The 16,583-nt window shown below is 37.9% G+C and overlaps 1 protein-coding gene across 3 annotated transcripts in view; it reads left to right on the forward strand.

Moving 5' to 3' along the window:
• Positions 1-9,489, forward strand: part of SS18 (SS18 subunit of BAF chromatin remodeling complex) — a 44,371-nt gene extending 34,882 nt beyond the window's left edge. For 2 of the 3 annotated variants that reach the window (XM_082045441.1, XM_082045440.1), the window contains 3 exons: positions 2,272-2,394; positions 5,049-5,182; positions 7,787-9,489. In XM_082045441.1, the coding sequence (XP_081901567.1) occupies positions 2,272-2,394; positions 5,049-5,182; positions 7,787-7,813 (284 nt within the window). In that variant the 3' untranslated portion in view covers positions 7,814-9,489. Of the gene's footprint in view, positions 1-1,452; positions 1,546-2,271; positions 2,395-5,048; positions 5,183-7,786 lie in introns of all 3 variants that reach the window. The other variant, XM_082045439.1, reaches the window with a different exon arrangement.
• Positions 9,490-16,583: the final 7,094 nt, after the last annotated feature.

Genomic DNA, 16,583 nt, shown 5'->3' on the forward strand with positions numbered 1-16,583 from the left:
AGTCTGGGAGAACAACGATGCCGACTCGTGACTACTCTGATAACCGTGTGTGCAACTTAATGGTGTCTCATGAAGTTCAAGGAATGGGGTAGATGTTAATGTTTTGAAAATGTGCACAAAGCAAAGCTGTGTAACTGTTAAAGCAACTACTCATTGCAAATGAAAGGATACAAGTTAGTTGTTTGAATTTTAATTTCTATTACACTGATTTTAAGATGCATCAGACCATGTCTATATAACTTGCAGTGTTAATTTTGGAGATATATGTGCAGAGTTATTTCACAAGTTGCATTAACTTATAATTATTAAACTTTCCGTTGGAACTTTTATGTTGTACATGTGAACTTAAGACAGTTACAGGCAATTTACTGTAGTAAAGGCAATTGGATGTTACCATTGCGAGCTCTGTGGTAGCCCAGATTACTTCTCTAAGACCTATTCCTTCTAAAGATTCATTCTTCATCATTACCTCATTATTACTCTTACATAGAAGGTAAAGAGAATATAAGGCTTATGTTAATGGTTATGTTTTTATGTTAGTTCAGTCAATGACATATGGTACAGTTGCAGAACTAGTTACAAAGACTGCTTAGTTTTAGAAGAATATTTTCCATTCCTTATTTTTTCCCAAAATTTAATTCCAAATTTATATTATTTGTATAATGTTATTTCAAATTTAAATAAAACTTTGGCTTGTTTTCTTGACAATAAGAGATATTTTGGTCACCCATAAGACAAAATGTCTTTGTTCTAAAAACAACAGGTGGGGTGTTTTCTGCATGTATCGGTTTCTTCATCAGGGATGCCTGTGGTCTCTGATAAGTAAAATTATCCTACTCAGGACTGGAATGTAAGAGGAAAAGTTTTCTTAAAACTTGTAGAAATTCTACTTGTAGGGAAAACCTTGAGAGTGTGATTTTTTTTTTTTTTTTTTTTTCTGTCACTTAAAAGCAAAATTTAATGTAGATTGTGGTTCATAACTTCATTGAACTTTATTTGCTATATTTCACACTGTTTTTAGCATATGCTTTTGAATTGGAGATCAGCAGAACAGGTGTTAAACAAAGTATGATAATTGCTTTCTTTGTTCATTCTAATTTAATTCAGGTTATTTACATGTGAAAGGCCTAAATGCTTTCATTTTTTTTTGAGTGAAAGATAAAGTACTTTTTTTTCCTCCCCCCCGCAACAAGGATTATCAGAAGGTTAAAACCCATCCCTTGCTGTGATGTTGCTAAAACTACTGCATTAAGCCTTTTTTTTTTTCCTGTCACATGTTAATTCAAAATGAAAGGAAATCATATTAATAAATCTTTGGCTAATACAATTGAAAATTCTTTTCCATGTATATCCAGTTGAAATTTTTTCCTTTTTCTGAGAAATGAAATACTTTTAGGGTTTTCACTCAGAGGCCATTAACGTTTCTTCCTGTCTCTTGTCGAATTGATGTAGGTCATAATGATTACGGTTATCAGCAACCGTCGTATCCTGAACAAGGCTACGATAGGCCTTATGAGGATTCCTCACAACATTACTACGAAGGAGGTATCTATATACCTTCACACACATACGCACATACATTCCCTTTCCTTCCCCACTCGCAACGGGAACAAAAATTCTTGCACAACACAACTTATACCCATGCAAAGCTCTTGTAGAATACTAGTTGCTGGCTGTCTTGGAAATTGCAGGGAACTCGAGGCATTCAGAATAATTTCTTGCAAACACCCAAAATAACCACAATTTACCATTTCTAACAACAGTAAAATGACTAAAACACTCTAGAGACTTTTTTTTTTACCTCGATGGAAATTTTTATTTAAACATAAATTTGTTGGTTCAGTTATGTATCTTTTTGTGTGTGTATATATTTTGTATAATTATAGTGCCGTTAGGAAACAGCTTGCTGATCTTGTGTAGCTAGTCTGTGCTCTTGTAGCTGTCCTTAATTTTGTCTTCTTTTTTTTTTTTTTTTTAATTTTATTTAGCATAGTCATGATCCTATGACTGTGATGGTCCAGTAAATGTAATGCTCGTTTGGCAGAGATGCTGAAAATGCTGCAGTTCAACTTTGCAAAATTGGCTTTAACTGCAGTTTGTTTGACCGAATTCCTTCTGTTTGGTTTGAGTTTTCTTTGTTTCGTTCAGTTTTTGAAATCAATATTGCATTTTCATTTTGGTCTTGTGTTGTTGGCTGTGCATCTTAGAAGGAAAAGAACCAATAGAGTAGGTAGCTTTATAATTTTTTGCTTTCTTGCCATCATCTTACAGGAAACTCGCAATATGGTCAGCAGCAAGATGCATATCAAGGACCACCCCAACAGCAGGGTTATCCACCACAACAGCAGCAATATCCAGGCCAACAAGGCTATCCAGGACAACAGCAGGGTTATGGTAAGAACCTGAAAAGATAGACAGCAGTCGCAGAAAAGAGCAAAAGAGATCCTCATATGTTATTCCATCCCTGGTTTACTCGATTGAAAGGCCAGGCTTGTGCAAAAAAAAAAAGAAAAAAAAGCGGTGTGCTCACAATGTCCCTGGGCCAAAACAAGAAGGTGTAGAGGACGGCATCTTTTGGGAAGTGGATCTGTTGGCAACCTAGGACAAGGTGGTAGCATAAAAAAAAAGAGGGTGGCTAGAAAACATTTTAGCAGGTGTCTGTAGTTTAGAAAGAGTCAAAGATTCTGCTCTTTTCTGTCTGTAGGTGAACACAGAGTCAGGAGGGCAGAAAGATGGTGGAGAGCCATTTATACCCTTTAATCCACTGGATTTGCCATTTAGAGCAAGATCTTTTAAAAATTAGATTGATCATTCCTTTAAAATTCTTGTACTGATCAGTAAGGAAATTAATAGAAGCATTGTCTATGCGTCTTTCAAGAGAGCTCGTCTTATAAATTTGCCCTAGTGGTGCAAGTTGTCAGATGTGTGGCAGCAAAGAGAAATCCTCTGCCACAAGTGAGATCATGTAGTCCTTGTATTCAAGGAAAACCTCCCAAACAGGAAACTTTAACAGTATGTAATTTTTGTGCTGTATTTCTGAAATCTTGAGGTCAGAGAGCATACTGAAAATACTGCCCTCCTAGGTTTTGTTTGCTTACTTATTTTAAAGCTGTATATATTTGTCTCAGAAGAAGGAATCTCTGAAATCTAATTCTATGTATTTTAGCTTCTAGCATTGTTGCAGGTTTAAATGCTAAAACTTCCAGCATTGTGGGTATGTGGGACAGTGCATGGCTGACTTGTTTATCATGTAGGTAAATGACAGATTTGCATTAAATCCAATTATGTTGAGACAGAGTTAAGTTTTAAGAGGATCTGCTGAGATTTAGCAAGTTTTCTCCTTTTGGAGGTTGTGGATGAATTGCTAGTTTTAAAATCATATGCTTATGTTCTGCTAAACATAACATAGGAGCAGAATGAGGACTGGAGTTAAGGTCTATTTAGCATGCTATTCTAAATCTTTTAAGTAAAGAAATAAAATCTGACTTATTCTGGAAAATTTAAGTTAAGAGGGATGAAAGAATCTGTTGAAGCAACTTACCTACTGTAAGTTGTAAACTGAAACAATCTACTAGTCAATTTCTATTGTTCAGCAGAACTAGATACTGACGTTTCATTCTTATTTTATGAAATCTGTCACTGAATATTTAGAATTCCACTATAAAGAATTACCATGAATAAATAAAACCAGGTTTCATTTGTCAGATGAACACAGCACTTTCTAGGATGTAGCATCCTTGCTCAATTTAATATTTAACTGCTTTCTAATTTGCAAAAATAAATCAGCATCCCAGCCATTATTATCAATCTTTAAGGTCTTGTTCCACTGTAGAAAGCTGAAACTGCATAGTTCAAGGTGATTTGAAGCCTGAAGAGACTGGTGAGAGCATATGGAGCTTTTCTTCTCCAGATCATCTTTTTCACCATCTCATAGATGCAGAATTACTGAAAGATTTACCAGCTGATGTCATCTTAAAGTCCAGTGCCTGTAGCTAAAACTAGTTCTCTCTAGCACTGAATCACACTGTTGCTAAAACACATCTGTTTCTTCTGAGAGGGGAAAAAAAAAAGGTTGGTTTGTTTGAAAGAAAGCACTTCTAAAGAGTTGCAAGTCTTCCTTAACTGCCAGTTTTTAAGGGTTGGTGTTGAAAAAGCTAACTTTGGTCCCCTGCAAAAGATAGATCTGAGTGTCAGTGAAATACACAGTACCGTCTCTCCCAAGGTGGGAAGGAATGGAGTTAATTTTGTTTGGAATCGTAGTAATGTGCAGCTTCCAGTGGTAGACAGGCTGAGCCCCTGTGAATAGTAACAGAAAGAGTTTGTATGGACAAAAGAACTCTTCCTTTTACAGCCAAAAGAGGCTGGAGTTAGTGTGGGGGGGGGGGGCGGATTTTTGTTTGTTTTTTCCTATCCTTTTCTGAGAAAGTTAGATGACCAGAGGAGTATGGAGTAGAGGGTGCTTTTTTCCATCCCACAATAGCATTTACCGGTTGTTACATCTCACGTTTTATGCATGTAACTTGCTTGCCTGACATCCTATTTATGGTTGCCTGCTGTGGTGTGAAACTGACTTTCTGGCAACGCAGCGCTGCTCGTCTCTTCATAAAGTCCAAATGCTGAATGCAGCTGATCATCTGTCTGCTCCTGGCACTGTAAAGTTCTGAAACTGGAGCAGCATATGGCAGGAGGAGAGTCTGCCTCCCTCAATACTGAAAGTACTCACGTTTATGACTTGTCATTTCTTGCTGCTTTCTTTCCTGTCTTATGACCTTGTGTGGGGAACTACATGCATTGGTAATAAGTAATATATAAATAAAGGTAAACATTTCTGTGGTTGGTGTACAGACCCTGTCAGCTAAGGTGCTTTCTAGGGTGAGAGGAGGGCCACTGATCCACAGAATCTTTTTAGGTTGAAAAAGACCTGCTTGCACAGTAAAAATACTTCTTAGCCCTGCTCAGTTGTAAAATTCAACGCTTCTACTGTTCTTTTCTTTTTAACATGTTAAGCAATCTTTTTGTTTGTTTGTTTACATTTTAATGATCTCCAGGCCCCTCCCAGAGTGGTCCAGGACCTCAGTATCCCAATTATCCACAAGGACAAGGCCAGCAGTACGGGGGATACAGACCCACACAGCCTGGGCCACCACAGCCACCACAACAGAGGCCTTATGGATATGACCAGGTATTCTTTCATCGGATTAGAAAGTTGTGATTCTTAGACACTCCTTTGATAATCTTAGTTTATTGCAGACATTTAAAATAATGAATTTGAGGACATGGTCTTTCAGGTGTATATATACAGTTGTCATGGATTTTGTTCCTAAGTGAGTTACACAGAATCCTTTGTCTGGAGGTGTGATTAGACATTCTCTTCTGAGTTTGCAAAGTTTTAACGCAATTTGGCAAAGTAAGGCCCTCCAGACAATATTTTTGGACCTTTAAAAATTAAGGTGATCTCTGTCATAGCCTCATGGTGAATGACTAATATGAAATATAAGGTTCCCAGATCTCATGGTAGATCATTCTTCATTACTGCTTTGAAATAAAAATTGTTGAATTGATTTTCCACAAGCATAAATCCAGTAATCCTCCTCTCCAGTTGCAGAAGCACCTCAAGTGTGCAGCTAAAGTCCTTTGACTGTAGAGTTGTGCAGGGAGACACTGAAGCCTATTTTTGCACAGATTTTCTCTGAGCAGTATAAAGGAACACTGAACGTGGGAAAGAAGTGACCTGAAAATCAGCTGCTTCTTACCTATCTCTGCTCAGATAAGTTTAAAACAAAAAAGCAAGAGCCACCAAAACTCTAAGCTGGTCTTGTAGTGGAGGACTCCTCTAAAAAACCAATGTTCTAATCAAAGGATGAAGTAGAGGTTTTATTCCTGTTGAAGGTACTAAACTCTAAAAAACTAACCTTTGTGATATGAATTCACAGAATCGCAGAATGTTAGGGATTGGGAGGGACCTCGAAAGATCATCTAGTCAAATCCCCCTGCCGGAGCAGGAACACCTAGATGATGTTACACAGGAAGGCATCCAGGCAGGTTTTGAATGTCTCCAGAGTAGGAGACTCCACAACCCCCCTGGGCAGCCTGTTCCAGTGCTCCGTCACCCTCACTGTGAAGAAGTTTCTTCTCAAATTTAAAAGGAACCTCCTGTGTTCTGGTTTATACCCATTGCCCCTTGTCTTATCATTGGTTGTCACCGAGAAGAGCCTGGCTCCATCCTTATGACGCTCACCCTTTACATATTTATAAGCATTAATGAGGTCACCCCTCAATCTCCTCTTCTCCAAACTAAAGAGCCCCAGCTCCCTCAGCCTTTCCTCATAAGGGAGCTGCTCCACTTCCTTAATCATCTTTGTTGCCCTACGCTGGACTCTGTCCTGCAGTTCCCTGTCCTTGAACTGAGGGGCCCAGATCTGGACACAATATTCCAGTTCAAAAATATATATATACATTATAATCTTTATCAGCATAAATAAAATGGAGATTAACTAAACATACCTTATGATCTAGTTGAGGTTCTAGTGTTTAAGTAAAATCCTAATTTTTCAGCAGGTGGTCAGTTGAACTTTCAAGAACTTTCTCTTGGAAGTGAGAATAGCCACAATTGTCCACATTTTTGAAGGAGAACAGTTGGTTTCCTTTCTACAGAAATTAGAGATGGAATAAGGAACAAACTCAGTCTGGTAATTTAGAGACAAACAAAATGTTTATGCACTGCATTTACAGCTTCTGCCTGTAAATAATAAGCTACAGGAAAATACTCTGCTTGTGGAAATGTAGGGTCAAGGAAACCTAATCTCAATTTGCAGTTTCTTCCCACTTTCTTTGCAGTAGAAGTGGATAACCCTCCTTGCACTTAGGCTCTACTCCTCCAGTTTGTGCAATCTATGTTCCACTGGGAAACTTAATTATAGGAGACCTCTTCACTCCTTCATGCTAGCCGTTCCCATAGGAATTGCACTGCCTAAGTTCTCAGCTGGCAGCTGTTCTGAAATACTTCTTCCTGATTGATTGTCATATTACAATGGAAAAAACCCTGAAATTGCAACATAAAACTGGAATTTAAAATACTTCCTTATCGAAATGGTGCTTAACATGGAATGGTGGTGGGCCTGCAGTTTGGAGCATGTTCACTTCATAGCACATGACTTGTTTCTGTAAGCCCTGAACCCTGTGGTGAAGGATCATGGTAAGCACGTAGCATTGATGCTTTCACCTCTGCCCTCCTCTGCATTCTGTCAAAAGAAAAGAGAATATCAATAAAGGTAATAATTCTGTGTATTGGCTCTATGGAATAATTGATTCCCATAGGATATGTTGACTAGTTCTTTATGTTCACCAGGGTGTGCCTTGTTTTTTGAGATTTGTGCATCAGTCCATTCTGTGATGCTTGATATATGAATATTTTCAGGTATCTCTGAAAGCAGGTTAGTTTGCTAAATTACTTTGAATTTAGATGACCTTCTCTTTTGGAAATAATTTTCAAATTTTAGGTGAGAAGTAATTCCCATCTTTTATTTTTGGTGGTGCTCTGTAGATTTCACAGCAGTCTGTTGAATTTAAAGACATATGATTTTGATCAAATTAGGCTAATGGCTTTAAATTGGTATTATCAGTCCTACATTAAAACACAAAGGACTTTTAGTGAGATGAAGCTCTGTACCACTTACTCATATCAGTTTTTATTTCACTGTTTATTTGTATGGTCTTCTGATTTCAGTTTTTCATACAGGAAAATACGTCTTGTGGTCTAATTATGTATTTTGAATTTCTTTTTTAGGGTCAGTATGGAAATTATCAACAGTGAAAAAATACTCACATTCCGGTAGGCAATATCTATTAGCAGCCATATTATCTCCTCAGCACTGTGGACATCTTCCTGAGATGAGAACCTCCCATTCCATCTAGCTTTTGGAAAAATCTTGTGGCTGTTTTATGGTATACAGTCTTTATGGGTTAATTGTTAAAGACTGTAGATGCTCAGAAACTGATTTCACATCTCTACTCTAGATGGCAATATTGGACAGAAAATATGTGACATAACAATATGCAGCGAGTTAAGAACTGTGTGTCAAATAGACTGTTACAGACCGAAAGGTGCGAACAGCTTTGTATGTTTATGAAGGTTATGGGAATTTAATATTTTTTCCACAGATTTTTTTTTTGTAGGGGGAAAGGGGAAATGCACACTTTTTACAGCAGCAATATTTTGTATATTATGTTTTTCATGTGGTGAATATGCAAGACAGTACACTACTCACTGGACAGGATAAGAAATCTACTGTTAAAAATGGGTAAAGGCATGATAAATGCTTGATTGTGTAAGTCTCGAAATGGTGTACAATAAAGAGAGTGAAAAAAGATGGAGAGCATCATACGTCACTGATAGGTTCATGTGCAAAAAATCCCAGTTATCTAAATGGGAACATAATTAAGGACAGTATAATATAGTCTTGTGCAAAGATTAATTTTTTAAGCTTTCCAATTTTTCTGAGTGAAGCATTTTTGTAAAAATTATTTCTAACATAGTTTGACAATTTTCTGCAACATTTTTTGGGTAACAAGATAAACGTTTGGGTTTTATTTCTCAAGTGTTTTGTCACAGCTTTGCATAAGCAAGCTGTAATCCCTCTTATTAATTGCAATAACAAAGAAAATGACAAGTGTTAATTTTACTTGGCTTGAATATGCAAAGAACTTGAAAAAGAATATGGAGGACAGGACTGTATTGTATAAGTGTATTTTAACCTTTAGTTGAATAATTTGTATGTATCAAAATAGCCTAGAAGACTTTGTAAAGCCTATCTAAACTTCCCTAACTAGGAGTTAATATCTTTAGAAAGGGGGCATTTTTTTGTGCGTGTCCATTTTTCTTATTGGTTAACATGAGACCAAGGGATCTTTTATAACATCAAATGTAAAACCTGTTGGTAAGGTAAATGCCAAATTTTGTTTTGAACTGCATTAATGCTTCTAGCGTTGCATGTGAGATAGAGGCAGCACCTTGATCAATAGCATAGTACACAAAAATTTGGTTTTGAGAGTGTCCTGCAACTATATATCAGATAAATAAATTAATATTCTGATGTGCAGGAATATATGCATTCAGGAATTCCTGGCAACTTTTATAAAGGACAAAACTTAAAATTGGCCCAGTAGTTTTTGTTTTGTTGTTTTTTTTTCAGTTGGCCATCATGTTTGTTGAGGGGGGGGGAAATTAAACAACTGGTGTTCATAATATATATGCCATTATACGTGGAAGACAAGATTTTAAATTTGCTCATAATTTTTAAAGGGAAAACACTTTTCTTAAAGTCGGTAGAAAACACGCATCAAGGTTTGAACAGATACGGCATGAGAAGCATTGTTATGAATGAAATGCTTGTAGGTTCTGTGCCAATTTTCCACCACTGTGTACTTCATTGGTATTTAAAACTGTACTCCATCAATTCTAACGGAAGAATAAATTATTTGTGATTTTAATTTTCTCATTTGTTTCTTTAAATTAGATCCCTATCACTCTGATGTCTCATCTGGAGACTCTGCTGTGGGTTTTTATTTTATAGAAGTTTGGCCAGAATAACCAAACTGTATTTGCATTCTAGGACTTTATCAAAATTCTCTTGCCATAGCCAAGTTAATTAGAATTAACTGTTCAGTAATCAGCATGTTGTGTAGGCTGTTTGTTAGGAAATTCTTCCTCTGAAAATGAAGGTCCATGAGGCTATAATCAAGATGACTGAATTAGATAAATGACTTGAGGAGGCAAAAATGTGTTGAACCCAACCTGGTGCAGATAAGTTATCTCATTTGAAATAAGCTCAACTGACATTAAGAAATAATTTGTCTTGCCAGCCCATCTTCTGTTGTCTTATTCTCCTTTTTAATGGAAACTAAAATTGCAGTTTTAATAAGCAGAATTTCCTCCAGGGTTTCCTTCCTAGAGACTACTGCATTTGCAAGGTTTAATTGTTTTATAACGGTCCTGTTTCGTAAAACTTTTTAATTGGTGGTGACAAAAATTACCTTATTCCTCTGATACTATGCCAGAAGAACAACTTGAGAGGAGATAGCTCCATGCACAAGTCTTTCTACTAAAATTACATATTAAAAAAGAACCAGTTTTCCCTAAATAAAAGAAGCAGGAATGCGTAATGCAGGACCAGAATGAAATAGCAAGATACAAGGTTCATTTTTGTAAGTATTCTTTATTAAAATAAAATCCAACCAATAGGAAACTAGTAAAAAAGCTGTTACTTTTGGCATTTCACGTGTAGAAAGCACGACTGAAGAGGGGGACTGACACAGCAAATCAAATATGTGAACAGAAATGATACAAATGTTCAAAGAGTAAAGAATGAATTAAGTGATTTCTAGTTATCACAGCACTGTGATTGTTATTTTTTTTTCCCCATTGTATTTTGCTTTTTCTTTTCAGACTGTTTTATTTCCCTTTCTGCTCTGTGAATGACTTGGAGAAGGGCAGAGCTGGCTCACTGTTTCAAATGAAATTGAATTCACAATGTTGGAACATAAGTAATCAAATGTGCTACTTTGTAGAGCAGGATAAATGTAACTTCTTGCAAATAGTCCTGCTTTTGTTTTCATATCTAAAATTACTTATAAATGTTTAAAATAATTGATTTTCTGAGAAAATATTCCTGATTAAAGAGGGGAAGAGACTTTAGTGCAAAAATATTGTACTTCTACAGTTCTCACCGCAGCGAATGCTGAAATAACTTTAATGCGTTTTTTTTTTTCTTTTTAAAAATTATTTTAGAAGCAGCATGATCAGATCTTAGATTCCAAAAAAGGAGCGGGTACTTGAATTTTCAAAGTGACAATAAATTGTTACATCAGCATGTGGAATTCAGCCAAAGGCCCTGAAGAAGTTTAAAAAGCAAGTACCTGGTTTTCCTAGACGGGCAACAGTTGCTGTATCATAAAGTAGAAGCGTAAGGGTGAAATCCTATGAAATGAACCCAAACAAACCTTTTGAAGTGAACAGAGAGCTGGATAAAGTAGTAACTTTAAAAAAAAGCCCCACAACATTCAAACCTGCCCCTTAATCTATTAGAATTGTTGTAAAACATCAGAAAACAATCCGATGGAATTGATCTTTATGTTCACAGAGACTGAAGTTCTCTGAGCAGCTGCTACTGTAAAAATAAAGTATGCAGTAAAGTGGACTGTGAAGGACTGGAAATTAGATAAGGTGTTGGGGGAGGGGGGGAATAGGAGTAAATGCTAAATAGAAAAAATTATAGAGATTGATAATTTATTATGGCAGAGCTCTATTGGAACCACTGTTTAAATAAATTGAAGAACAGAACATGTTCTGGTAGCTGAATGAGGTGGAAGTGGTGCTGCTTAGACCATGCAGGATTTAAAACTTTGTGGAAATGCAGTGGACCAGAGCAGAACTTGAGAAATAGCTGATGTTTACAAAAAAAGTTGGTACAGGGCGGTATAATATCCATTTACTCATATGCTGTTAATAATTCCATTCTAGCTGTAAGGAGAAATTCTGTGGCCCACACTGTAAAATTTCTGTTCAGTGGGCATCATCAGAAGTCCCAGGACCACCAGAAGGTTCAAAAAGCGATGGTATGGAAGGTTTAACAAAATACTGTAAACTCTGAGTTTTATCAGCACTCTGTGTTCATACTTGTCTCTCTCATATCAAAAAAAGATAGCTCGGGTAAAAGGTAAGTGGGTAGTGAGTAGCTGAGAACAAATGAAGTGTTTGTGATTCCTTATTTCAGATGTTGGTATGTATAAACCAGAGGTACGCAACACATAGTGTAATTTTTGCAAGGATACAGAAAACATGGTGAAAATTGAAGGCAGCACCTTTAAAATCAATAGCAGAAAATGCTTTTTATGACATGCACAACTGTGAACTCCATCCTCAAGACATTATTGAAGCCAGGGGCATAGTAGGATTAAAAGAAATGAATTGGAGATATGTATAAGAACATAGACAGTTACATTAGATCAGGTGAAACAGTTTATCTTGAAAGAATGTAAAACCTCATGCTTTACAGCTTTATGCAACAAGCACCATGCTGGAGTTTGGAAGATATTTCTGTTGGTGCCTTGGCAGTAAATACTGGGAGAATGTTTAGATTTCTTTTTATCATAAAGTAAAGAATCTCACTCTGCTAAACCATTATTAGCAGCAGATTGTTGGTTTAGGCTGCAGAATTAAACTGAGATGTAGATCTGAAGTGTGGTGGCAATGTTCTGTTCAGATCTTTTTTTTCTACTGTGGTGAAATGTATCACCAAAATAATGTGAATAGTGAAATACTTCTGTTTCAAGTTTGCAAGATGTTGGATGCTTTCACTCAATTCTCTTCAGCTTTACACAACACAGTTTTTCAAGAATCTTGAAAAAGAATCAAGATCTTGACTGATCCAGCAGAATGTCTCATTTCCCCTGCCTGAGATCTGATGATTTAAAATGGGAGTTTTTTCAGTTTTCTGTAGATAACGTTTTCTAATTGTCCTTTGTTGTTTTCCCTCCATCTTAAGAAATGAAGGTAGTTTGGTGTGTCAGTGACTTAACATATGTACATGTCTGGTTTCTGGTGGGGAAGAGCTGTGGGGCTGGAAAAGAAGCTGCTGGAATAGCCAGAGCTATTAATCTGCCAGCTCTTCAGAGCACAGCTTTATATTCACTTGCCTTGACACTTTTTAAACAAATGGTGTAGGTAAATTGCCATATAAATGCTTTTGCATTTTGGTTCATAATTTTCATTTAATCTAAAAGTTAATTTTACACAGCATAAATTCTAATCACCTACTGCAGTTGGTGTTGCCAGAAGTGTGCTGGCATCTTGACACAGGCATATTAGATATTTGTGTAGAAAAATGCCATTTGCTAGGGCAGGCTTGGTAGAAATACACATTTTGTTTTTATGATATTAAGTTAAATCAGTTGTACCTTCTGACTCTTTTTAGCAAACTTCAGATCACGTGAAGAGTTTTTAATCTCCTGTTTTAAATTGCTACCTTTACATTTTTCCAGCCCGTAGCTTTTCGTAGCCCAGAGCCTTTAGGCGTCCTTTACACAGGGCTACAATATAAACAGATGCCACAGTTCTTAAGAGTTTCTATCTGATCAGTTGCTGTACTCATTAAGGTAGTTTCTTACCAAGTTGGTACAGTGTCAATCTCAAAGGTTAATGGTGGTATATCTCCTCCTTTTCTTTTCCCCCAGCAATGATACAGATCATTTCAGAGCCAGCTCTTTTTATTTGAGCACCTAGATAACTACATCTATCTACTTGCTCCCAAGGCTGTTTCCAGCTTGGATAAAATGTTTGCCTTCTATCCTGAAATATCTTTAGAAACTTACTGTTGAGGGGAAAGGGTTCTGCTAAAAAGCGACAGTGTTTTTAATTTCTGAATCCCAGAGAGCCTGTCTGTCTGAGCATGACAAAGTATTTGTGAGCTTGATGCTGGTTTCAGATTTATCGCCTGCGTCAGTATCCATGTAGGCTCAGGTAAGAACATGGTAAAACTGAGACATGCGTCAAGGTTTTTGTTGTATTCCCTGAAGTTTTTGGCTGATGGCAAGTGGTTGATTTTAGCACCGTGAGTAGATGCTTGGTGGGTACCAGGATATCTGTAAAGGCTACAAGTACCATGTGTGCATGTCTAATGGAGCCTGGTGTTCATCAGTGCTTGTTATGACGGTTGCTGTGCTCTTGCTATAAAGGCAGCACTGATACTTTATTGCTTCAGAAGCCTAGTTCTGTATGGCTTGTATTATTTGCCCTTCAATTTCACATTGCTCCATGTTTTCCCACTCTTTGGCAGCAAACAAGGAAGGCAGAAAAACAGGAACCTTAGGTGAGACCCACTCTGCTGAGGAAGGAGCAAGGAACATATAGACAAATTAATTTGGCTGCTTCAGAAGTTCTTTTTACTGTTAAGAAATTTGGAGTTGAAAATGTGGTAGACCTGAGGTCTGTGGGCCCAAGGCATGGTAGAGGTGACCTGCTGACTAAGTCTTCTTGATATTCTGCACTATTATAATTGACCACTGACAGCTGCTCACCATTTGAATGCTGTGCACTTGGCAATATGTTTGCATGACCGATTTGTATCAGTTTTTTGAAGTGAGCCAGTGGGCCAAAGCACCTTTTGTTGAGTTGCCTTCATTTCTATGGAGAGTTGCAGGAGGATGCTGCGGGGTGTCGTGCTGGCTGGTGTGTGCTTGTGTCTTTGCAACACGTTGGTCCAATGACTCAGTAACTTGTAGGCTACCCCACGTTATCTCATCAGTAGCGCAGACAGTTTGTATATTTAGATGAATATTGTTGCTTTGTTGCTGTTTCTTATCATGGGACTGTGTTGACCATCTCTTTCTGTAAGCCATGATAGCTCACTTTTTGACCATGCCCATCCTCTAGAAGGGTAGCAGACAAGACTCACCTTGAAGTCTGACAAAGATGCAGAGGTAGAATTGCTGCTGGAGGTACTGGAAAATGTCTGTGAAAAAGAATGGATAGCAATTATTTATGGAACTGGCCACATGGATAATAAGATCATAGTAGTTCCTCCTTTGGTATGTGTTTTAGACTATCTTCTGTGTTGCTATTAGGAGGCTCTGAGCCCAAGAGACAGCTACAAATTAGTGGATTTACATTATGTTTATAATTTGGAAGAAGAGTGTGAAGACTGCTGTAGGGAGCTGCTCTCTGAGTTTCTAAAAGAGCACAACACCTTCCAAGCACCAGTACATGTGAGGGAAAGGGCGCCCAAAAGGCTTCTGTTGCTCAGTGGCTGATGACTTTGGAGTGGGAAAGTCTGCTGCAAAGATGGACAACAAAATCTGCCTTTTCCTGGCAAAATCCTGAAGGTATTTGGAGCCTCACCCAGTGTTGAGTCCTCAATATCTAGCACTGTGACCATACCTGTGACTACATCAACAGGAAGAGTTTACTGCTCCTTTTAAATGAGACTTCATGGATTTCCACAGGTGTATTGACTAGTGTCACTGGCCCAGGCTGGGATACCCCTCTCTGCCACCATCTTCTGCATCTTGAGAGCAGGAGAGACTGGTACTCCTTTTTCTCCAGATAAATGCATATCCAAGGAGAGTAGGTCCCTAAGTGCACTCTGGGCAGTGGTGCCAACAGTTGGTGGCATAGGGTCATGACAGTGTAAAGGGTCCATTTTTTCCCCCCATGCTGTACACTGATGAATCTGAGAGCTATGTAGACTTCAAAAGCAAAAAAATACATTTGGGTAAAGGGAGAGTGTCAAAAGTTAGGAGGAGGAAGAGATGGCAAGACTTAAAAACATCTACAAGCATAAAGGCTTCCTTCATGTAGTGCAGGAGGTTTGCAAGGACAAGGGAGGCTCTGTAGCACCAGTGCCAACCTGGGGGGAAGAACTTGATGTTTTACAATGGCTTAGATGGCTGATGGTATTCTGAGAAGGCAAAAAAACAAATACTAAACTAACACACATTGGAAGGGACCTAAGGAGGTCTCTAGTCCAACCTCCTGCTCAAAGCTGGGTCAATTATGAAATCAGATCAGGTTGCTTAGGTCTTCATCCACTCAGGCCTTGAAAACTTGCAAGAATGGAGACTGCACAACCTCTCTGAGTAAGATGTTCCCATGTCTGATTTTCCTTCATATGAAAAAGTTCTTTTAGCAAGTCTGAACTTTTTTTTCTTCAGCTCCTGCCTGTTGTGTCTTGTCCTTCAACTGCACACTGGCATAAAGTACCTGGCTTGGTCTTGCTAACCTCGCTTTAGCTGCTTGGAGCCTTCTGTTAGGTCCTCTCCAAAACCTGCCAGCATCTCAGCTGTACAAGCCCTGTGCCCACAACCTCTTCTCAAAGGGCACGTGCTCCATCCTGGTTGCCCTCCACTGAATTGCTCTATTTCATCCATTTATTTGCTGAGGATGGGACAAGGCTGGACACAGTACTGTAGGTCCACGCAGCTCCCAGTGCGCAGTCAGTCTATAGCAGTCAAAGATATCAGTGCCCAGAAACAGAATGTGACAGGAACCAAAGATTATATAGAACGAGGTATTAATTTACAAGATCAGAGGAGAAACAATAATGAGGATAATGAATCGATATGTTTAAAATTCCAGATTTCTGTATATAAATGCAGTAAGTACAGGAATATACAGAAAGATCTTTTAGTGTATGATCAAAGTTATGACTGCACCGGCGTAACAGAAACATAATTCTATTTATTTATTTACAGGGCTTGAACATTAACATATACAGAACTTTTTTCAAGGACAGCAACTTGAAGAGAGAATAGACTTTGTCAGAGAATAAGTCAGTATGTCTTCTCTGAGGTATGGAAAATTGACCAATTGAGAATCTGTGGCAGTAACAAATGGGAAGAGAGGAAATGCTGTCATTGTGGTGAGAGTTCATTATAGATTTCAAACTAGATCTGCCTGAGGTGCACTGGGCCATTCTGCAGCTGGCCAAGATGAGTCACCTGAGATGCAGAAGTTGATGGTAATGGAGAATGGTGACTCTGCAAATGTGGCTTGAGAAGGGGATGCAGCAGAATACAGGCAAGGTTCCTAT

The sequence above is a fragment of the Streptopelia decaocto genome (genome assembly GCF_964273445.1).
Source record: "Streptopelia decaocto genome assembly, chromosome: 2".
Taxonomy (NCBI): Eukaryota; Metazoa; Chordata; class Aves; order Columbiformes; family Columbidae; genus Streptopelia; species Streptopelia decaocto.